Source organism: Protomyctophum parallelum (genome assembly GCF_964188405.1).
Source record: "Protomyctophum parallelum genome assembly, chromosome: 4".
Taxonomy (NCBI): domain Eukaryota; kingdom Metazoa; phylum Chordata; class Actinopteri; order Myctophiformes; family Myctophidae; genus Protomyctophum; species Protomyctophum parallelum.
In genome coordinates this window covers 11,635,765-11,660,488 of record NC_139700.1, presented here as the reverse complement: position 1 = coordinate 11,660,488, position 24,724 = coordinate 11,635,765, and the positions used below count along the sequence as shown (strand labels likewise).

General features: G+C 44.8%; 1 protein-coding gene across 1 annotated transcript in view; it reads right to left on the bottom strand.

Annotated features, from left to right (window-relative positions):
- Positions 1-253: 253 nt before the first annotated feature.
- The window catches only part of LOC310857813 (eukaryotic translation initiation factor 4 gamma 2-like), a 28,112-nt gene continuing 3,641 nt past the window's right edge, over positions 254-24,724 (bottom strand). Inside the window, exons 3-20 of the mRNA XM_083763731.1 lie at positions 19,967-20,110; positions 18,534-18,636; positions 18,181-18,312; positions 17,851-17,917; positions 16,273-16,424; positions 15,827-15,937; positions 15,211-15,393; positions 14,311-14,452; positions 13,555-13,718; positions 13,238-13,351; positions 12,369-12,494; positions 11,549-11,653; positions 10,745-10,960; positions 10,186-10,444; positions 7,753-7,957; positions 5,831-6,039; positions 3,201-3,322; positions 254-2,408 (exon numbers count right to left, since the gene is read on the bottom strand). Of these exons, the coding sequence (XP_083619857.1) occupies positions 2,343-2,408; positions 3,201-3,322; positions 5,831-6,039; positions 7,753-7,957; positions 10,186-10,444; positions 10,745-10,960; positions 11,549-11,653; positions 12,369-12,494; positions 13,238-13,351; positions 13,555-13,718; positions 14,311-14,452; positions 15,211-15,393; positions 15,827-15,937; positions 16,273-16,356 (2,106 nt within the window). The 5' untranslated portion in view covers positions 16,357-16,424; positions 17,851-17,917; positions 18,181-18,312; positions 18,534-18,636; positions 19,967-20,110 and the 3' untranslated portion in view covers positions 254-2,342. The remainder of the gene's footprint in view (positions 2,409-3,200; positions 3,323-5,830; positions 6,040-7,752; positions 7,958-10,185; positions 10,445-10,744; positions 10,961-11,548; positions 11,654-12,368; positions 12,495-13,237; positions 13,352-13,554; positions 13,719-14,310; positions 14,453-15,210; positions 15,394-15,826; positions 15,938-16,272; positions 16,425-17,850; positions 17,918-18,180; positions 18,313-18,533; positions 18,637-19,966; positions 20,111-24,724) is intronic.

Here is a 24,724-nt window from a genome sequence, read left to right as displayed (position 1 = left end):
GGTCCAGGACCTGTGCATTGCACCAGACACTTCATGCAGAACAATAGTTGTAACTTGTTCTGTACCCGTGTAGACTATTTATCAAAACTCTTATCACTGTGACACATATGGGACGGGTGTGCTTGTGCTACACGGTGATGTTCAGAGAATGCTACTTATTGATCACCCAATTCAAAAACTTTTTTTCTTGTAAATCGGGTGTAGTATAACTGCTCAAAAACAAACACAATGTCACAGACTGACAAAACCATCATTTTGGTGTTCATGTACTGGCCTTTATTGACATTAAAGCAATAGTTGTGTACAATATTCATGAATACCTTACAACAATTTAAATGCATTGCCTTTTACTTTGAACACACTGGCTAAATCAATAGTTTGACAAAGTTAATTTTCATGAAATGCACAAATGTGCACAAAAACTAAATTATTCATCAATCATTACTTTATTTCTATTTGTCAAATCTAAAGGCAGGCTAAAATTACGTTTGTTTTACTTGAACTAAACAGGCCACATTATGTCTGCCACTGAACACAAATATTAGCCCATCCCCAAGGAGTTAGATACACAAACAGGATACAGAGCAGACAAATTAAAACAAGCCATTTTAGTTCTTTAACACATGAAGCTTCATCTCGAAAATGGCCTACATAGATATATATATTGTGCAATCAGGGTAGGTCTAGGATTAAATCATGCTTCCATTTGCTTGGGCTCTTCTAGGATCTCAGATTCCGTAACATCCCAACATAAGAAAACAAAAACAAGCCCAGAAAATGTTACGGCAGCAGAACAATAACATTTCTAACCATTCAGCATTAGAAAGGGAGGTCAGTTTAGGAATACAATTTAGGAGAGGGTCCCACAAACATGGAAGATGCTCATCGAGACAGATGATGCTATGAATAGCACTTTAAACTATTCATTACGATATACATTTTAATAAAGCACAAGTTGACCTTTCAAAACGCACCTGAACTCACTGTGAAACTTATTTGGATGCAGTTGTAGAATATTCACCAAAATATATTGCCATCAAATTTGTCTAAAAGTACAAAACCCTACTTTCTACAACCCCTGTGAAGTAATTTCACTGGCAGTGGTTTAATTTCTCTCCTGCTGTGTTGAAGCAGCACTTGTACTACACATAATGGTAAATCAGATGAAAAACTTTCCAAGCATCCAAAACGTTAAAGGGACACTTCAACCCTTTTGCAACCAGTTCTTATTTTAATGTTTGGGAGACAAGAAACACTTCCCTGGGGGTTTTTATGTGGATAATATGCGTTTAGATATTTCAGTATTTCAAAGTGTCCATGGACAAAGTGTCCTATAATGCTTTGGTCCACTGCTCCTCCTACGGGGAGGGCTGTCTTACTGAGTCAACATGTAGTCCAAGGACTATTTAAAGAGGACGGGAAGCGAAGACCGTACGGTGGACATGTTGCTCCCTGGAAGGAAAGAAACATGCGCAGTTGAGACCAGGAAGTTGTACATGACATCCTTGATGTAGTCCAAGGACTGTCTAAAGAGGACGGGACGCGAAGACCGTAAGGGCGCCGCCATGTTGCTCACATGTTGCTCCATGGAAGGAAAGAAACATGCGCAATGGGCTTTATGCAGCCATCACTTCCTCCTTCAGCTTCCTTGGTCTCAACTGAGCATGTTTCTTTCCTTCCATGGAGCACCATGTGAGCAACATGGCGGCGCCCTTACGGTCTTCACGTCCTGTCCTCTTTAGACAGTCCTTGATGTAGTCCAGGAAGTAAGTGAGCCCAGTGTCCATGACATCATGGAGCCCATGGACACTTTGAAAGCCTAAAATATCTAAAAACACACATTAGCCACATAAAAACCCCAGGAAAGTGTATGTCTCGTTGATGCTACTGGTTAGCAGCCTTGTCAGGCATTTAATAGGATTATAATAATTTCTTATTGAGAGAGAGAAAAAGCTTCCTATTAGCAAGGGCCAAATCCTTATTGAATTAGGAGAGAAAAGCCAAACAATGAAAACTATTGTTACAAAAAACAAGAAAAAATAAAGGAAATCCAAATATGTTTGAGCCAGTCCAATCTTGGAATAATTGTGCCAATCAGGACAGAGACTCAGTTAAATTTAAGTAAATGCTGCTGTAAAAACAAAGCAAACACACCAAGACCTTAAACGTGTGGTTTTATGTATACAAGACACACACAGGCACACACACAAGTGTGATGAGGTTAGTGGTTAACTTATGCCTATGTTTCATTTTGAGGGAAGGGCATGTGGAATAGTTAGGTGGTCAAGTGTAAAGAGGTGGATTATACACACTACAATGCCCGTTTCTGCCTGCTCCATTTCTCAGTCCTGCTCGTCTTCAGACTCCTCCTCCTCGGCTGTTTCTAGCCACGTTAGCCACTGGTTCACCTGATGGACAAGAAAATAATATATCATTTATTTTATATTGTGCATTTATCTTTTAATTACATTTTTAACATCTGGGCACAAGCTAAATTCAATGCCTGAACAAGGCTTGGTCATGATCCTTATGTAAACTTTTAGGTTGGATTTTAAGTTACAAGAAAATAACCTGCATACTCATCTGCTCCAAAAGTTATACTTTATTGACAACGTTTCGTTTTGACCAGATGAAGAGCCTTGGCATGAAACGTCGTCAATAAAGTATAACTTGGAGCAGATGAGTGTGCTGGTTCTTTTCTCTTTTCTTGATGCAACTTTTGAACCCAGCACCTCTACTAAGTGATGTGCGTATTATATTAGTTTTTGTGGATTTTAAGTTACACCTCAGAATTTGTGTGAACCTTTAAAGAAATGCTGCAGCTAGTTTGTGTGCCTACGCAGTCGGACCTGGAAAGCAGAAACTGCTGCACTTCTTTTTCTTTGTTTAGTGAGTGCCAAGTAATTAGCTTGCCACTGCTGTTGTACCCTACTACTAGCTCAGGTGCCAGTAAAGAGCCCCCACCGGAGAGCTTTGCAACATGAATGACAGTGAATTAGGAACATGGTCTAGAATTATGTGACTGGTTTGGTTCTTTAACTGGGGCAGGAATCCTTTTTTAAATGTGCCTTCCAATATGACCAGCTAGCAAAAAAACAACAACATGCATTTATATCGTTTGCTACATTCATTGTACAGTTTATCACTACATCATCCAACAACATTTGCCAGATAACAGATAACTTAACTAAGGACTTTACCTGGAACAAAGCTTTTCCTTTTCCAGGGAATTCTTGGGTTATGTCTTCTTTCCATGCGAGGAAGGCTTCTTCTTCAATGATCTCCATGTCGTAGAAGTTGACATAGTAGCGGAGGAGCATACCTGAGAAATGGGCACAAATTAAGACTCCACTTCAAGGATATCAAAGACACAATTTTGTCCCTCCATAAAAATACAAATAAAATAAAATAAAAATAAAGAAGAAAAACCAAAAAGATTGTTGTACTCTATGTGCTGCAGGAAATAATTCTCCTTGCATTTCTCCCCATAGACATTCTAAAAAGTATTTATTTCAAGATCTGTAAGCCTTGAACAAAGCCAACTCGGATCGTGACAAATAATGACAACAAACACAATTTTTTGGTCCGAACAAATAATTAGTAAGAGTAAAAAAGGGCAGGGTGCCCCTGCAGCACATAGTGTTACCTTTGGGGAAGTCCCTGGCATTGCAGTGCACCTGCAGCGCATAGAGTGTTACCTTTGGGGAAGTCACTGGCATTGCAGTGCACCTGCAGCGCATAGTGTTACCTTTGGGGAAGTCACTGGCATTGCAGTGCACCTGCAGCGCATAGAGTGTTACCTTTGGGGAAGTCACTGGCATTGCAGTGCACCTGCAGCGCATAGAGTGTTACCTTTGGGGAAGTCACTGGCATTGCAGTGCACCTGCAGCGCATAGTGTTACCTTTGGGGAAGTCACTGGCATTGCAGTGCACCTGCAGCGCATAGTGTTACCTTTGGGGAAGTCACTGGCATTGCAGTGCACCTGCAGCGCATAGAGTGTTACCTTTGGGGAAGTCACTGGCATTGCAGTGCACCTGCAGCGCATAGAGTGTTACCTTTGGGGAAGTCCCTGGCATTGCAGTGCACCTGCAGCGCATAGAGTGTTACCTTTGGGGAAGTCACTGGCATTGCAGTGCACCTGCAGCACATAGTGTTACCTTTGGGGAAGTCACTGGCATTGCAGTGCACCTGCAGCACATAGTGTTACCTTTGGGGAAGTCACTGGCATTGCAGTGCGCCTGCAGCGCATAGTGTTACCTTTGGGGAAGTCCCTGGCATTGCAGTGCACCTGCAGCGCATAGAGTGTTACCTTTGGGGAAGTCACTGGCATTGCAGTGCACCTGCAGCACATAGTGTTACCTTTGGGGAAGTCACTGGCATTGCAGTGCACCTGCAGCGCATAGTGTTACCTTTGGGGAAGTCCCTGGCATTGTAGTGCACCTGCAGCGCATAGAGTGTTACCTTTGGGGAAGTCACTGGCATTGCAGTGCACCTGCAGCGCATAGAGTGTTACCTTTGGGGAAGTCACTGGCATTGCAGTGCACCTGCAGCACATAGTGTTACCTTTGGGGAAGTCACTGGCATTGCAGTGCACCTGCAGCGCATAGAGTGTTACCTTTGGGGAAGTCCCCGGCATTGCAGTGCACCTGCAGCACATAGTTTTACCTTTGAGGAAGTCCCTGGCATTGCAGTGCACCTGCAGCACATAGTGTTACCTTTGGGGAAGTCCCTGGCATTGCAGTGCATCTGCAGCACATAGTGTTACCTTTGGGGAAGTCCCTGGCATTGCAGTGCACCTGCAGCACATAGTGTTACCTTTGGGGAAGTCCCTGGCATTGCAGTGCACCTGCAGCACATAGTGTTACCTTTGGGGAAGTCCCTGGCATTGCAGTGCGCCTGCAGCGCATAGTGTTACCTTTGGGGAAGTCCCTGGCATTGCAGTGCACCTGCAGCGCATAGAGTGTTACCTTTGGGGAAGTCCCTGGCATTGCAGTGCATCTGCAGCACATAGTGTTACCTTTGGGGAAGTCACTGGTATTGCAGTGCGCCTGCAGCGCATAGTGTTACCTTTGGGGAAGTCCCCGGCATTGCAGTGCACCTGCAGCACATAGTGTTACCTTTGGGGAAGTCCCTGGCATTGCAGTGCACCTGCAGCGCATAGTGTTACCTTTGGGGAAGTCCCTGGCATTGCAGTGCACCTGCAGCGCATAGAGTGTTACCTTTGGGGAAGTCCCTGGCATTGCAGTGCATCTGCAGCACATAGTGTTACCTTTGGGGAAGTCCATGGCATTGCAGTGCACCTGCAGCACATAGTGTTACCTTTGGGGAAGTCCCTGGCATTGCAGTGCACCTGCAGCACATAGTGTTACCTTTGGGGAAGTCCCTGGCATTGCAGTGCGCCTGCAGCACATAGTGTTACCTTTGGGGAAGTCCCTGGCATTGCAGTGCGCCTGCAGCGCATAGTGTTACCTTTGGGGAAGTCCCTGGCATTGCAGTGCACCTGCAGCGCATAGAGTGTTACCTTTGGGGAAGTCACTGGCATTGCAGTGCACCTGCAGCACATAGTGTTACCTTTGGGGAAGTCACTGGCATTGCAGTGCACCTGCAGCGCATAGTGTTACCTTTGGGGAAGTCCCTGGCATTGTAGTGCACCTGCAGCGCATAGAGTGTTACCTTTGGGGAAGTCACTGGCATTGCAGTGCACCTGCAGCGCATAGAGTGTTACCTTTGGGGAAGTCACTGGCATTGCAGTGCACCTGCAGCGCATAGAGTGTTACCTTTGGGGAAGTCACTGGCATTGCAGTGCATCTGCAGCGCATAGAGTGTTACCTTTGGGGAAGTCACTGGCATTGCAGTGCATCTGCAGCGCATAGAGTGCGCTGACCTGCAGCTGGGTGTGGTCGTGCAGGAACTTCTGCATGACCGGCTTGAAGGACAGCAGCAGCTGCTTCTCCTGCTCCAGCTGTTCCTTGGAGGGTGCTGCCAGCTGCTCGTCGCTCTCGCCCAAACACAGCTCCAGAGAAATGTACTGGAGGAAGCTGGAGGGAAATAATTACTCTTGGTCAAACACAGCTCCAGGAGAATGTACTGGAGGAAACTGGACGGAAATAATCAAAAGAAGAGAGAATTCATCGAAGGGGTATGTCAAACGGCTCCCGCCCCAACACACAACACGGGCGGCTGTGGCTCACGAGGTAGAGCAGGTCGTCCAATGATCCCCACCTTGCCTCCAGTGGTTGCTACCATTGGTGTGTGAATTGGGACTTTAAGCAACGACGGCTCCGGCAGTCGGCTCCGGCAACCGGAAATGGATCAGTGCTCGATACATAAACCTGCTTGCCGTCGCAGCCCTTTCTACTACGGAAGAACACGTAGTGTCTACAACGCCATGTCATAACCATGTTTATTGAAATGATAGCTGTCATACATTTACACAGATTGCTCCATCACCTCTCTAATGCTGTATAATGTGTTGGCATGCTCTGAATGAAGAGATAACACTAATACCATGTTTATTAAAACGGTTTTAGAATAACACAGATTGCTCCAGCACCTTCCTCTTTCCACTGCTGATCATGTCCAGTGCATGTAAGAATTAGGCAATATCGGCAAGTTAGCTGACGCGCGATGGGGTGTTTAAAAAAAAGTGTTTATGTTTGACACACACTGCATAGACGCGTCACCATGGGAACCAATGTCGCCGATGGCTGTTTGCTTAACGATTTTGACAGCTACGGCGATGGTGTCATAGCCGCCGTACTTCCGCCTAGCGGAGCCGTCCTGAAAACCGTCGTTGCGAGGACGCTGGCGTTGACTGTTCGCCACTTCACCCCCCAATGTATGAATGAATGGACCATTGTAAAGCGCTTTGCGTAGGCACGTAGTGCATAGAAAAGCGCTATAAAAATGCATTCATTATGTCCCGCCCCAGCACATATAAGAGTATGTGGCGTGCAGTGACAACTATCACCCACTCCACCCGGCTTCCCTCCCTGAAAACTGGCCAATGCTCTATATCAGTGGTTTTCAACCCGTTTCATATCAAGGCCCATCATTTATACAGGACTTGAGCCAAGGACCACCATTTGATGATATTTAGCTACTCAAAACAAAAAACTTAAGAATATCTTGTTGTCGTTGGATAATATTTTGTCCACAATTCCATTCAGATTGTTTTGTATGGCTCTAGCAGTGATTCTCAAACTGTTTAATTTCAAGGACCCACAGTTTGATATGCATTAGTATACCCCCATTTAATGGCATTTCTATCTCTGGGACACCCAATTTCTGTAAAATCAATGTTAATTTAACTCTGAGAGTACACTCTGGAACCAAATGGACCCTTATCGGTCTGTAACTCAAACTATGATTTAGTTGGGGACCCCTGGACCTCCCTCAGGGACCCCTGGGGGTCCCCAGACCCCACTTTGGGAACCACTACCCTAAGTAGACTCTGCAGTGGTGGGCAGGTTCTTCACCACTGCACCGGCTGAGCGCAGTGGTGAATAATGCACACAATTAGCCCTTCACTAAATCCCACCCCAAAAAGCAATTGTCCAGTGCCAATCCAAATAGTTTAGCAATGGTTGCTATGCAGGTCAAGCTTTGTTAGCTGCAAACGTGCCTATTGGACAAGGATGGGTTGGGGAGGGACTTAGTGAAGGGCTAATTATATTTTTGAGGTCACACAGATACACTTTTGGGAGCATTTGTGACTGAACTGGTCTCAATCTTTAGCCCTGACCACATACCTGGTCATGAGGATGTTGACAAATCCCTTGTCAGTGTGAAGCTTGGAGGAGATGTTGTCCTTGATCCACTTGTAGATGAACTGGGGAGACGGGTCTGCCTTGATCTGCTTCAACAACTCCTTCTCCAGCTTGAGCAGGGGAAACAGGAAACTCAAGCCCTTCCCCTCCAGGATCTCCAGCATACGGTCCTTGTTTTGGTCAATCTCTAATAGAAAGAAGGTCACATACACACACATTATATATGTGTGTGTGTGTGTGTGTGTGTGGGGGGGGGGGGGGTAGGCTCTGCACTCTACAAGGCACAATGTGTGTGAGCAGAGTGAGAGAGCGAGAGAAAGACCCTGTTGTGCTGTTGACAAATTTACTTGGTCAATCACCAAGTATTATGGACACTGCAACTGCCCCTTTCCTGGGGTGCGTCTCAGGTTCCTACATGATTCCTCAGTGGGGGGACTAAAATGCAAAGGATGCAAGTATAGGAAATGAGGATTACATTTAAGGACCTGAGACACAACCCTAGTGTTAAACCACATTTGGTGCCCCATCATATTCACAGTGAGGGTACGTCACACTCTAATCTGGATCACTTTAAGAGGTATCACTTTTTTTTGTTGTGATAATCTACTATAGAGTGTGCTGACCATATAAGGAGTTCCTCCCTGGGGTAAAAAAAAAACATAGGTTTCGTTTTTGGCTAGGGTTAGCCAGCCTTTATCCAATCAGGATAGAGGGGCCTTCCTCCAATCATGATCGAGCAGGGGCGTTCCTTGTTGCACATGCCGTTGGCCTGTTGCGTGTCCCCCCACTGTAGAGCGCGTGCATGTGCACATCTTGTTACCGGGGCGGACCGTAGGGTTTTCCAAATCACCCAAATCACTGAATGCTCCTTAGGGCTGTCAGAACGAATTTCATAATATGAAAGAAATTTGAATATTAAAAAATATATATATATTCGAAAGCTAAAATTGCCATTCGAATGGAGCTTTTATTATTTATTAATTCTATTTAATATTTTTATTTTGTTTTATGTTATTTTATCCGCTCACTAAATGTATTGAGTAACGAATCTACCGCTGTGAAATCTCCCCGGCCGCTTCCACTGCATGTGAAAACGTGCACGTTCATGTCTCGAGCGAATGTGGGCCGGGTTCCGGACCCCGTGGCCTCGCGACCGTAATAGAGACGGCTTAGTGGCCCGGTGATAAATGAGCGGAGACTAGCCAGCTACACGAAGGTGACAAGGGCCCCGATTGCAAAGGCTGAGCACGCGGTCAAAAACGTCGAAATGTCTCGAAAATATTTTCGGAGGCTCGATTTTCGTGCGTTCTAGGCCCCGTGGCCTCGCGGTACCGCCGCTGACAAGCCCGCGGTTCCGTGGGTGCTGAGCGGGCCGACGAGGGCTACTCTGCATGGTCAAGCCCGTCGCGCAGAACCCAGGCGGTACCCCCGAAAAGTTCCGAAATGTCCGGAGGAGCGGCGGCGCTTAGAGTGAGCTAAAGCTCCCCTGGTGGCCTGCTCGCAAGCCACAACCAGGGACGCTGGCCGCCCGTCCGAGACGAGTCACGAGAGTATTGACATGATATGCATAACTACGCCTTGTCAGAGCGGACTAGTCCACTGGTCCCAACGTACAGGGGGACGGGGACACGTGCAGGACAGACAGACATAACGCCTGTCAGGGCCACGGTCACGTCGTCGTCACAACTACACAATCACGATGCTATGACCGTCGTCATCATGATGAGCTACTGGCTTTGCCGTTTGGAAGGGGGGGCCCTCTAGTGGACAGAACGTGCATCGTATTATATTCTGTGTATTATTATAGGCTAAATATGAGCTAAAATAAACAATGTAAATATTCGAATATTTTCGAAAATTACAAATAATGAAGCAATGAAATTCGAATTGGATTATAGAGGTGAACTGACAGCCCTAATGCTCCTTTAACTCATACACGACTTCATTATCGTGTTTTTCATGAACTAAATACAGGGTTCTGACACATTTTTTCCAATAACATTTCAAAACTTTTCCAGGATATTTAACCCAATTTCCAGGACTATATAACAATCAGTCAGCACAATTTGCTAACTACGCAATGTAAGCATCACGCTGAAGCTTGTAGATCTGTTCTTTTTGTCACGCCAAATACATTATTCTGCAATCACGCAGCCCGTTGGGAGAAGAAACTATTTTGTTACATATTTCGTGTAAAAATATATTGGAAATGTTTTTTATTTACAAAATAATTAGCCAAGAAATGCATAGTCAAATATGTTTTCCTGGACCCTTGATAAAATTCCAGATAACTTTGATCCATTTCAAACTTTTCCAGTACTGGAAAAAGTTTTCTAAATTTCAAAACTTTTGCAGGAATTTCATGACTGTGGGAACCCTGTAAATACAGACAAGTTGGATGTGACCTGGACATACCGGGAAGCATCTTCTGCATGTTGACCTTGCTCTGCTGGAAGAGGTCAGTGAGCCACTCACGGTCCTTGAGCTTGGCAGTCTGCTGCAGGCAGAGCAGGAACAGGGGGAAGTGCATGCCGTTCTCCAGTGGGTGGGCGAGCTCTGCGATGCTCACCAGCTCTGCTATGATAGCCCGCGCCGCAAACTGGGCCAGGTAGGACTTCACCAGCGGCACATCCACCTCGATCTTAGGACACTGGTCCAGCACATTGAGGAAAGCCTATTGGGGGGGGGGGGGGGGCATATTAGTGCTGCACGATTCTTGCTCAAATGTGAATCTCGATTTTCCTCCACTAGGAATGAGATCACGATTCTCAAGTTTTCCATGGAAATATTTATTGTCTTTAGTCTGTAGTTGCTGAACGTTACTACATTCCAGAATACTCCATATTTTCAGATGGAGGCCGGTGACATGAAAACATTTGCGAACCACATAAAAAAACATCATGATTTTGTAGAATCTGGCCTCAGGTCTTAAATGGGTTGAAGTTAATAAAATGAAGCACAGTGACATCCATACCTGCATGAAGTTCTCTGCAGTGATGAGGCCCTCGGTGCGCAGTGTGTGGATGAGGGTGCTGGCATGCTCCTTGTCCTCGTCGGGGCGGTCCAGGGAACACACCATGATCTTACTCAGCATCTCTGGCAGGAAATGCTTGGGAGCCTTCATGTCTCTGAGGCCATTCACTGCCTCCACCAGGTTCTTACTGTTCAGATACTCCGTCATAATGGTCTCCTGAGAGAAAAAAATTGAGCACTGAGCAGGGGAGCGAACTAATCGCAGTGTTCATGGATTAAAGCACAATAAAATCTCACGACTGAAAAATGTTGCTAGGCCGAGTCCTAATATGTAATTTGTGAAACAGCCAGTATTATTCTTTGACCTAACCTTGACCTTAAAGTGTTAAAGGTTTTATGACATTCATTTTCATTTATTTTTCTTTTTTCTTTTAGGTTTTATGACCTCAATTACACCCAAAAAACCTGAACATTCAGTGGATTTTCTGTGGTCTGAAGTTTTCTTTGGGGTTTTTTGGGCCTTTTGAGCTACAATGAAAACAGGCAACACAGTGAAACAGTGACATCTGCTGGCAAATCCCATTGACATATATGGGATTTGCAGTAAGTGATGTCACTTACTGCCGGCAAATCAGAGCACCCGTTTGAGCCAGAAAACCCCAGATCACAGAAAATCTACTGAATGTTAAAAGTTCATGTTTTTTGGGTGCAATTGAGATTAGAAAACCTAAAAAAAAAAAGAACAATTCCAAAACCATTTTTTTAATGTCACAATCCCTTTAATGTTAAAATAAAGTTTACTTACAGTCATCTTCAGCAGCTCCTCCCTGGCAGGCGGTGGTTTCTTGTTGGTCTTCTGAGGTTTCTCCTGGATGGGTGGTGGGTTGGTCTTCAGTCCAAGCTGTGGAGGCTTGAGGGGTCAAAGGGCATGTCATCAATTAGAAATATCAAGCAAATACAACCAATCGATCAGCATCCTCAATTGTCCGGCATTTTGCTTAAATAAATACATCAAGTAAGGGATAATGTATGGCCGAGTGGTCATTGTTTATAGATAAATCACACAGGCTGATTTATCTATAAACAATGACCACTCAGCCATACAATATCCCACTTATTACACGGCTACTTAATACATAAATTGACAAAAGAATGTCCTTGCTTGGTAGTGAAAGTATTCCCATAAGTGTCAGGCTGCGTCTGCCCAGCTGCAGCACATTCGGAAAACAAGGAAGTGAGTTGATCAAATAGAATCCATTTTCGGGGTACTGCTTCGTCTATTTCTCGCTCAAATGTTTTTAGCTGTAAACACTGTGTGTGTTTACATGGCTGTCATGTTGGAAACAGCAGTAAATCAGCAGAGCACAGCAGGTGCTCCGAGGGTTTGATTAGGCATCGGTCTGTTATAGAGCGGAGTGGTCATTATCCATAAATAACAGACCGATGAATTTGGCGATTGACCAATCAGAATCAAGCATTCAACCAAGCTGTGTAATAAAACAATATAAATACAGCAGGTTATCTTGCCCTGTGTGGGTTCTCAATTTAACAAATGGATGGGTCTAACCTGCCAGGTGGTTCAAAAACACAGTGGCACACACTCCATCTACGGTTTGCGGACTTACCTGTCCCAGGGGAGGGGTCTGGGTGCGAGGTGGCTGGGCACTAGGAGGGATCATGGTGGGAATCTGGGGCTGGAGCTTGGGCACCTGGTTCTTGTTGAGGAGAAACTGGGCGGGCCTCAGGCTGATCTATACCACCATGGTCAGAGTGTCATGGCCCACGACGACAAATGTCTATCAGTAACACTTACTTCACATATCTCATGTACAAACATCGTACAAAATCTAAAAACCATTACAAAACTAGAAGCTAAATTATGAAAAATGGACGCTTCTCTCTCCGACAAGTCGCGATCTTAGTGGAGGCGTGCTGCTGAAATGATCATTTACTTGCATCGAGAGAAGACATTATTTGTCATAATTTCCTTCCAACATAGATCAGTGCACAACACATGCCCTCATATCTCATAATCGCAGTCAGTGGACCAGATGCCAGGTTGAAAAACAGAAGAGTAGATGGAGAAGGAGACCAAAGGTGGAGGGACAGAGAGCAGGTAAAAGACTGGCAGGTTGTACTCCTCAGAATAACGCGTCTTTTTATAATCACTGGGCATGGAGTCTGTGCTAGTACAAGTAGATGGTGGCTGACATGTAGTGCTGGGCAATAGATCATTTGCACCAATGAGAATGTTTTACGACATTTGGAATATAAACATTCCAAAATGGATTAGATCAGAAATGTATAATCTAGTTGCACTTTGGTCTTTTCTATTATTTTGCCATATCATTGTTGAATTGTGTCAACGTCAGAAGTTTAGGAAAAGAAAACAAATCCAAATAGGCACGTAGTCATAATAGTGTTAGATTACTTCCAATCATATTGCCCAGCACTAGGTAGGTAACAAGAGCCAGGAATAAAGCACGGCAGTTACCTCATCTGCATTCACCTGTCCTTTCTTGATGAAGCGCGGAGGCAGGTCCTTGGACTGGACCTGCTGCTGACTGGTGTTGTTCTGACTCTGGCTGATGAAATGCTGGTTCTGAACCTGATGAGGAGCATAACGACAGCGACAGATTACAAGTTAATGCCATCGTTTGAAAGCATCCCGATTTAAAACCATTTAAAATATGAATTGACCAACCATTTTAAAAGTTTATATTGGATATTGGAAATCCTTAAATTATTCTTTTTGAATGGCGAATCATGCAACAAATAGACTAAAAATGAAACCTAGAAAGGGATCAGTACCTGGTTGGTCTTGACAAAAGGCTTGGCTGCCATATCAAACTGGGTGGGCGGTGGAGGGGCCGTGTGGTTACCATGACCGTTGAAGAGCGGGTTGGTGCGATGGCGTCCCATGGTGGGAGAGTATCTGTCCTGAATGACCCCCGGGCCCGTCCCAATGCCACTACCTGGACAGGACAGGTTAACACATTACTGAATGACCCCTGGGCCCGTCCCAATGCCACTACCTGGACAGGACAGGTTAACACATTACTGAATGACCCCCGGGCCCGTCCCAATGCCACTACCTGGACAGGACAGGTTAACACATTACTGAATGACCCCCGGGCCCGTCCCAATGACACTACCTGGAGACGGCACGTACACATTAACACAGCATGGCACCATTTACTGCATGCGCTATGGTCACCAGTACCAGCAAAAGAAGACCCTGTGAATCGGCCCATCGAGACAACGTCGGTCCCCTTCTCTAGCGTCAGAAACGCTAATGCTAACCAGAGCCTTGTGCTATTTTTATTGAGCTCCTAACATCGTCCCTCACCTCATCCGAGCCTCAATTCAGGAAAAAACGGCGCTAATGATTGCCGCCATTACAGGGGTCTATGGAGCGGCCATCTTGGTGAGGTAAAACAAAACGAGCCAAGTATTGCCCAGCGATGTGGAACGCTACAATGCGGTAAATATAAAATAGGTTATTTATACTATACTATAAAGACCATACAACAATGGCAAGTGTTGGGTTTTATAGACGTAAATTACCTGGCATCTGTCCAAACATATCAGCCAATCCCCCGAGAGTCTCCCTGTCCAGTTTGAACCGGTTTTGCATGAAGGGGCCTTCAAGGAAGAAGTCCATCTTCATCCCCTGAGACATGGTTGCTGGGATGAAAACACCCAAATCCTACACACACACACACACATGCGCACGGTCAGTTTTATCGCACACGTATTACTCTTAAAGCTGCTGAGCAATAATGTGTCAACATTTTAATTACCTTTTTATTCAGACAGCCAGCAATGGCTAAAACGCTCCCAGAAAAATGTAGTCTCTGTGACACATCTAGCAGCCGCAATCTGCATTAAAAGATTTTCCTAGAAGCTTTGTCATTGGTCGATTTGCCTGTCTACTTCCTGATTGGTTAGTCATTTCGACCGGGTTTATTTTTATTTTTTTACCAATGACAAAACATCTAGGAACATCTTTGCCAAGATATTTTCGGAAATCTTCACTTATTTATCCTTTTACAAAAACCTCCGTTTGAGTGGACGAAAACGCCTTTTGCGTGTGGCTGAAAGGCCATACGTGTAGGCTGGGCCTTAAAGGCATAGTCAGCATCGGCCCATATCTACATTTATTTTAACTCCTTATGAGCTGCAGTGTACGCTTGACACTCAGCATCAATGGGTTGGATTGGGGGGGTCAAATCAACTAATCAAATGATTCCCGACTTTGACAGAAAACGCCACAATGCTCAGTGATTTTAGTTGAATCACAGTATTCCTGCTGTAATGACGGGTTCCCTCCCACAATGCTCAGCAGCTTTGCTTTTAGCGACCTCTAGTAGCAGCTCGCCATCACCCTCTGCTGGGGTGTGAAACAGCAACAGTGTCTCTCTGTGTGTATTTTATGGTAGAAGGAGGGTTAACGTTGTGACTCACTTTTGCGGCCTCCTGGCGGACCTGGATGATGGTCTTCGGGCCGTTGTCGATGAAGGCCTTGCGGGGGATCCAGTTGTTCTTTCGCAGCTCCACCGTGTCCTGCAGCAGGAAGCGGATCCTGGCAGGCAACTCCTTGTTGTTCTTTAAGGAATGCATACGGCCAAAGTACTGGTCCATTAAAGACTGCATGGGGAGAGAGGTTGTTCATTAAACGCATAATATAATAAGACTCTGATACATTATAACCATGAATACAAAATATGATACCAGTAGAAAAGTTACATTAAGTTAGAAAATAATATATTATTGTGACAAGCATGCATGTATTCGTTTCATTTCACTGAGCTGGTAACGTTAAGACAGCGGCTATCTCTCTCTCTCTCTCCATCGCCCATTTCTCTCTCACTTCCGCACGACATTTTAAGCTACCGTGGAGTTCATACCAGGATTGAAACTAAAGCTACGACTGTTAATGTGCGTAGTGTTTCACTTGATGACCAATAACAATTTACAACCACAGCCACAGACACTGGTGTCTGGCCACCAGCCTGTAACAGCTGTTTAGTCATCATTTCATTTGATTGCCTTAATGTGTGTGAGGCTACAGAACACGTACCTTGGCTTTCTCATGGTCGAGTCTCGGCCCCACTGTTCTCATTATCTGACAGAGGCATTCCAGATCTTCCCCCATATCCTTGAGCTGGACTCTCTTCTTCTTTTCCAGAAGCTTCAGAGAGGAGAATATTATAATTTTAACATGCAATATAACATTTGGAATATTGGAAATACCATGAATCCTAACAGACACGTTAGGATTCGTTAAACTGGGACTGCATGCTACTTATGTCAGAAGCCAAAATAAAATGTTATTTTAAGACTGGCTTAATAATATGACTGATACATGTATATAAATGTAAACATACTTATATGGTACAATACAAAAGCAAAGGTCATCATCAGCAGAACGCTAAAGAATAAGATCAGAGATGTTCTTTCCCATCATGTGTAAGCCAGGAAATATTGAAAACAGTTGATACACAATAAAAAACGGGCATCACATACTGTTTTGATGCACTTATGAAGGATAGATTCATGGATGAGGTCGAGTTTGCCAAGTTCACTGATGAATTTAATGTTGCCAAGCATCTTGCTCTTGGCAATGGCCCGCTGCTCCTCCTCCTCAGAAGTAAGAGGGTTGTCATGTTTGTCATAGACTAGAGAGAAAGAGAGCGAGAGACAATAGAGACAGATGGGGAACATCCATTAGAGCAGTTCATCTCAAACTTTTTAGCTCAAGGTCCAAAAGATACATTTTGGCATATCCCTGAACCCAAACTCACAAAAATACATGAACATATGAATTGACTACTTAAGCCCTATTCCATCCATCCATCTTCAACCGATTAGCCATAGTCGGGTCTTGGGGGCAACAGCTCCACCAGAGAGCTCCAGACTTCCTCCTGGGGGATCCCGAGGTGTTCCAAGGCCAATGAGTCGATGTGATTCCTCCAACTGCACCTTGGTCTGCCCCGGGGTCTGTGGCCAGTGGGATGTACATCGAGGATGTGGATCGAGGACCTCCCTAGGGAGACGCTCGAGGCATCCTAACCCGATACCCGAACCACCTAAGCTGGCTCCTTTCCAGGCAAAGAAGCAGCGACTCTACTCCGAGTCTCTCTCTCGCACGACTGAACTTCTCACCCTATCCCTAAGGGAGATGCCAGCCACCTGGCCGCTTGTATTTGCGACCATATTCTTTTGGTCATGAACCACACTTCCTGATCATAGGTGAGAGCTTTGCCTTCTGGCTCAGCTCTAATTTCGTCACAACAGTGCGGTACAGCGACTGCAATACCACCCCTGCTGCTCCGATTAAGCCCTATTTATAAGTGAAACTAGAAAAAGTGCCCTTCTGGGCACAGGTCTCCACCAGGTTATCCACAGATCCGTGCAGTTAGAGGTAAAAACACTTTTCGGCCAGTTATAGCGCCACCTTGAGGCTGAGTTGAAATTGTTCATGTGGCATTTTGTCCTCGGCCTAGTGGGAATGTGGGTGCACAATTTGACGGAAATCACGCAATGTGTTCATGATTTGCAGCATTTTGTTTGAAACTGAGCACTCCTGTGAACTTTGGAAGCCAATCTTAACCAATCAGGATGGAGTCTGAGAAATCTGAAAGACCGGTTTGGTTGAATGGTTCTAGAGAGACTGTGTACCAATTTGCGTGATGTTTGGACAAAATCTGTAGGTGTGCTGTGCAAAAACTTGTTTTGCACAAAGCGGCCTCCTGGTGGCGCTATAACAGGCCGTTCTGGAAAGTTTGGGGCAGAGGTTCATCGTTGGCATCCAGGGAGTGTGTGTGCAAAATTTGGCATCGACCGGGTTAACGGTGGCCGAGATTAGCTGCTCACGGACGGACGGACGGACACACACACACACACACACACACGGACGGACGGACACACGGACGAACGGAGTGCAAAACATACTCTCCCTCCATGCCTTCGGCCTGGTGGAGACAATTAGACAATCTACATACAAGCTCACAAAGTCCCCATCCATTGTTTGGGAAACCCTACATTAAAGAAGTATAAAGAGAAAATTGACTTTTGGAGATGAGTGACACAGGGATTACTCACTCTCAACATTTCTGGTACGGTTTTCAAATTCATCTTGAAGCTTGGAAATCAGAAGTCTTCTGAAGGTCTGCAAATAAAAAGATGTGATGGGGTGTAAAGACTAAAGAATCAGTAATTGATTTTTACATGAATCGTTTTTCCGGAAATGAAAACCGCAGCGAAACCGGAGTGTTACACAGGGAAACTAGACACAGGTGAGCATCCAAATTAATTGATATTAAAAAGGCGTCAGTGGTAATGGGGTACATTAAAGAAAGGCGTCAGGAGGCGTCACGTGACACGGAGTGAGTTAACGGCAAATGGCAAACATACATTTTCAACCAGACTTACTGTGCTCTGCTTTTGGGTTGTTTGAAACTCTCCTGGCGGGCCATCAAAGTTTGGTGCGTCCTCTGCCAAACGCAGACATAGCTGAGCATAGAGCGAGCTATACTTCGGCTCTTCTAGGGCTTTGTCTACAATCTGGAGAGAACAAGAGGGGGTTATAAACTGGAGAGAGCGAGAGGGGGTTATAAACTGGAGAGAACGAGAGGGGGTTATAGGGAGATTCACTCTACAATCTGGAGAGAACGAGAGGGGGTTATAGGGAGATTCAATCTGGAGAGAACGAGAGGGGGTTATAGGGAGATTCAATCTACAATCTGGAGAGAACGAGAGGGGGTTATAGGGAGATTCACTCTCACCAGCAAGATGATTCCTTTGAGGACGAGTTTTGAATCTACGCCCGCGTTCAGGAGCTCAAGGCATAGCTTGTCAAACTTCTCAGGCGTGAGCTTGTTGAGTGTGCTGGAGAAATAGTGGGATGTCAGTGTCATTGTTGAAAGCAAAAGCATTTTCATGATTAGTCTAGAAGAGCAGTGGTTCAACATTTTTATACCAAGTACCACCTCAGAAAATATCTGGATCTCCAAGTATCACCATAATAACTGGCCATGTTAAAATACAGGAGCGTAGACCTGCCCCATCCTATATGCATAGTTAACACAGGAGGGAAATTCCCAGATTCTTTTGGAGTGGTGCAACCTCCCTATGTCCTAACCCATGTCCCTATGTCACAATGTTTAGAGTACCAGTAGAGGCAAAAGTGGCGCAGTTGTGCTAGAAACAGAGAGAGAGAGAGAGAGAGAGAGAGAGATAGTGTTGCACTGTTGCCTGCTAATTACAGAGAGAGAGACAGAGACAGAGATGTCTGCTAAATGCCAATTCCCCCACACAGTAACTCTGTCATTTCTCGACCGTTTCGGACGTGTGGCGGCTAGCCGGAACCGGGCTGGCAACCTGGGCGTGTTCCTGTGGGTCTGGAAGTTCCGGGGACCCACCGGGGACACGGAGTTGCACCACTCCGTTCACACGGGTGTGATTTTTTTGTTCTATTACGCCGCTGCTCTGACCAAACTGCCTAAATAATCAGCACAACTGATATTCATAATGTGATTAATCCGTTCTCAAATCTTCTATTAACTGCTAGGTGTGCTGTCATGCTCATTTCAGCACGGCTGGAGAGCCTATTTCAATCAATTTCTTGGTCAGAAGAATTACCTGTAGTAATAAATACCGGTATTTCATTCCACTTTTGTCTTTCCTTCTTTTTTGGGTGACTGCTCTGCTCTACCATCAGAGGGATGTTATGATAAATTAGGGAGTCTCTTGTACAGGACACAAGGGTGCCCCATCTTGCCGTACCTACATGACACATCCCTAAACTTTTGCCATATTTTGGAAAAATATTTGAATAGGCTATTGAACGATTTTAAGAGCCTTTTGTATGTGTCGTTGACAATCAATCGCATGATTATGAAACAACTGACCCAGCCCTACTATTACCATGTGCAATGTAATAAACTGACCCAGCCCCACTATTACCATGTGCAATGTAATAAACTGACCCAGCCCCACTATTACCATGTGCAATGTAATAAACTGACCCAGCCCTACCATGACTAAATGTACAGTTGATTTAGTAGACTAAAATGTACTTTGACGGGCCTTGATGTCATCGTAATGGATGATTTTACACAGTCATAGTTTTAGTCGACGAAATCAACACTGCAATACATAGTAGTGTACTTGTTGGCCAACGTGTTAGGACAGAGCAGTGAGTGACCTTTGACCTTACCCCCTCACTTTCCTGAAGATTGCATCGTGTCGCTCTTTTTCGTTGGTTGAGTTGCTGGAGCTGCTGGAGTTGACATCTCGTCTAGTGCTTCGTGAAGGAACCCATTTCAGAAGGCTTTGCCCTGGGGTTTTCCCCAGGAACTCGCTATAACCAAAACACAGGAAGGAGACTTGGAGTTACGATCACGTCACTTACGATCTGATCATGACATCTGGTGTGTGTGTGTGTGTGTGAACTGTGAACCAACCACCTGTAAATCACAGCAACTTCTATCACGCTTGACCTGTAATAAATCACAAGGGGACACTGTAGTGATCGACCGATATGGTTTTTGGCCGATATGTCCGATTACCGATTAGTGGAGAATCTAAAAGCCCGATAACCGATATGAGGCGATATTAATTTAAGTTAAAACTTTTTTTTCCCCATTAAATGCATTGGAGAACATTTCTTGCTTATAAAAAGGAAGTGCAAGAAGCACCAACATCGTTTCTGTAACACTTTCCCCATGCATCAAATGCAGCTTTTTTTTAAATTCAAGTGCAAACATGTACTGTAGCAGCATACGGAACATAGTGCTGTATGAAGTGCAGGCACAGGCTTCAAACATAAAAATAAACAATATAAAAAATAAGTTTATTTTTTCAATATCTATCTATCTATACATGCACCAAGTCTCTGTATGCGTGTGTAGGGATGCACCAAAAATTCGGCCACCGAACATATTCGGCCGAAAATGGCTAAAGAATTATTTTCGGCCTATTTGGTTTCGGCTCAAATAGGCCAAAAGAATATCACCGAATAGTAGTAGTGGTCCTAAAGTTGTGAATCGATATAATTAAACTAAACTGCGGGGGAAACACAGATGTACAAGCCCAAAGCGCTGTGCATTGCGATGGGTAGATAACTTGTAGATCTGCTACTTCCAGCGCAGGAAGGGCGCATGCTTATGACGCTCTTTAACTATGCATCAGCAGCCCGCGACGCTGCGACAGTCACAACACACGAGCAGCAGACGGGATGCACAGACACATCCGACACAACTTTATTGCACACATCTGTGCTATCATCCACGCTTCCATAGCCTTTTAAATCTTATTTCCCATCCACGGGCACAAGTAGTGATATCAGCAGCTTCCACCCGATCTGTGGTGGTGTTCTGTTGTCTGACGAGGGAAGCTACTAGCTAGTAGCTAGCATGGGAGCTAACGTTCCATATAGTTAGGAGTCCTCTTTAATAACTCTATACTTTCCATCCGTTCTAACACCGGCTCACACTCGCTGCTGCGTTTACACGGGAAGACACAAAGACGAATGGGAATATCATTTGGAGCTTTAACAATGAATGATAGACTGTATCGTTGCGTCTGCCCGTGTTTAATGGTCAGGGTTTCACTGTCGACAGCAGGCAGACCCGTCAAAACTATGCACTTCCCAAAAGTCAGAGACATGCCACCACCTATAAATTCAAACCCACCTGGAATATTGCTATCTCATTCCACTTTAATTTATTCCATAGACTCCAACTAATAAAGTTGTTTTTATTTGTTTCCTCATGTGAAAAGTGTCTTTAAGTACTCGGAGAAGCATTATATAAATAATATTATCATCACTATTATTACTATGGTACTCAAAAAAAAAGCTCACTGCTCAGGTCAAATAGGCCTATTGATATGCGATTAAAATGTGATTAATTGAGATTAATTCATCACAAAGCCTCCAATTAATTAGATGTTTTTTTAATGGACCCATAAGTGTTTATTATTTAAGTTAGGTTTTGCCATAATCATGTCTTTTGCCATAATCGGGTAGCTTTACAACAAAGATGTATTCGGCTATTCGGTATTCGGCCAACTTTCCTATAATCGGTATTCGGTTTTGGCCAAGAATTTCCCTTTCGGTGTTTATCGTGTGTGCGTGTGCGCACACAGTGTGCGTGTGCGCAATTGTCCAGAACCGGCCCAAAAAGGCCTTTTGACCGGGGCCCTGCACAGCGTCCATATATGGAGCTGGCCTGTTCTGAACTCACAACACTCCATATTTGGGCATGCCTGACACAGAACTCCACAAGCTGGCTGCATATACTCCATATTTGGGCATGCCTGACAGAACTCCACAAGCTGGCTGCATATACTCCATATTTGGGCATGCCTTACAAATGGGCATAATTTTATGGGCATAAAAGGGAGACAGACATAATATATATATTTCCAAGTAGGCCAGTGCCCAACAGGCACCGCTGTAGAGGCTCCAACACATAATATCTGGGTGGGGCATGCATTTCCAACTTGCATCGTTCCAAGTAGGCCAGTCAGTGCCCAACGGGCACCGCTGTAGATGTCCCACGAGCACTGTTCTAGTTTATCAAATTTGGTGATCTACAAGCCCACAGCACATTGCAGCATGACATGTTGAGAGCTTGTAGATCTGCTGCCCAAACTCTCCAAAGCCATGTGACCTTATTGTTTTTACTCCACCACTGAAATTTGCCACTTTCATTGTAACCGCTGGCCACTTTTTTAATGCATGTAGAAATTGTTTTTAGTACCATTCATCTTATAGCAATAAAAGACAACAAAATGCAATAATCATATTAGGCTGTGCGCGCACGCACAGACGCACAAGCGCACAGACGCACGTCACACACGCACACACACAGGTTGGGCGATATAGCAAAATCTTCTTGTCTCCCATCGTCTGGCCCAAAATCGCTGATGGACGATATATTCATGCAATGTGATTACAGTTTACAGCGTGTTGCGAATCGAAAAAGACAGATCCACAAGCTCTCAATGCGCTGCTGACGTGTTGCGTTGAGAACTGACTGTGCTTTATGCAGCAGTTCCCTCCAGGCTATGGGGTCTCAAAGTCTGACTTCCTGCACGTGGATTTCGTTTGTAAACAAAGTGACAGGGAGACATGGGGAAGAGCCAGCAGATTATATACATATTTTAGCGTGATGATTACGTTTAAAACAAGTAATACACTGTCTGGATGTCATCTTGAATTGGATTAAAAACCGAATAGTTCTTTAATCAAAACCAGCTGTGGAGGAGGAATCAGGAAGCATGGGAATAAAACATGGTGAGATTCATTTTTATTGGCTTTTATCGATGTGTATCTCTACACTTCATCACGCAGCACGTTTTCGTTTTCAGGAAGTAATTAATGATGACCACGGATATGGTCTAAAAGTGTGTTTTTTTTCATTTCACTACACCTTTAACCAAGGGCAGTATCCACTATTCAGAGGAAGCACACCTGCTTTTCTTTCTTTAAGTGCCAGTAACATCATGTCAACATCAAGTGTACTCAGACCCACTATTCTTCACACTCTGTGAAGATCGGAGCATCCAGTGACCGTCCTTAGCGTCCTATCCAGCCAACCCACCCCATGTATCAGTCTGTCTGCAGAGTGCATGTCCATCACTCCACAGCAGCCCACAGCTGACAGACGGCTGGAATACTTGCGATAAACATTTTTTTAAGTTATTTTCTGCCAGCTTGCTGTCGGTCAATACGAATGTCAAGGCTTATTACTGCTCATCATGTGTTGCCTGCTTGAGACAAAGTAGACTGCACACTTCAATGGCTGCATAACTGAACAGAATGGTAAATGGTGCATTTATATAGCGCCTTTATCCAAGGCACTTGACATAGATTGTGCATTACATTCACCCATCCACACACACATTCATACACCGATTGCGGCGGAAGCCATGCAAGGTACCAACCAGCACATCGGGAGCAATGTGTTCAGTGTCTTGCCCAACGACACTTCGACATGTAGACAGGAGGAGCCGGGATTCGAACCGCCGACCCATGGATCATTGGACGACCTGCTCTACCTCCTGAGCCACAGTCGCCCTGAACACTCACAATTGCTTAAAGTATAAATACATTCCCTGGATAGGAATGGCAGCTAGACCCCTATGATTTAATCAAATAAATGTATGTTCTTGTTGGTAAATGTTTTTTGTACTATACACATACCCGTTTCCGACAGTCTTGGGATAGTGCTGAGGTGCACCCCGACCACCTCCTCCCCCCGAAGAAGCACTGGACACAAACAAGAACACAGTGGAGAGGATGGAACATTGCGTATAATGTATATAATTTATGCTACATTACAGTCCCTAAAGAGGAGCTGTTAGCTTCACCTCATTGACAATGTGCCAAGTAGTGGCTCATATGCTCCCAACACAGAATCTGTAGCGCATTTGAGACACGTCACTGACTTGACTCTGCATTCAAGTAGACAGCCTCAAAGGCCAATGACCCGGTTACCTCTCCATCTGTACTGTTAATTCCACTGTGTTAGCCAGACAAACTAACTTAGTCTTGTTTAACTAGATACCGTTGCACACATCCACAGTTCCAAATTGGAAAAGAGAGTATATAGGGGGGCTTGCACACACTGATGGGAAATGCACGATTCCATAGTAAATGAGACCTGCACTGCGGTTGCAAAAAACAACGCTGAGAATATTCTACAGTCACCCGAGGTTAGAAATCTAATATGGCCAATGTATGAAGATCAGAGTCAACGTCTTTGGCTAGTCAGTTGCCCATCACCCCACGGTGAACAATATCATCATTGTAACAACCTCCGGAGGCCTTGATAACTTAAACATTTTAAACAGGTTGGGGTCGTATACAAGACCCTACATGGTCTGTGCCCACCCCCCCTAAGTGAATTCATTAAACGAAAGCCCGATAGGGGAATCAGTACCAGAGCCACCACTCAAGGACACTGCG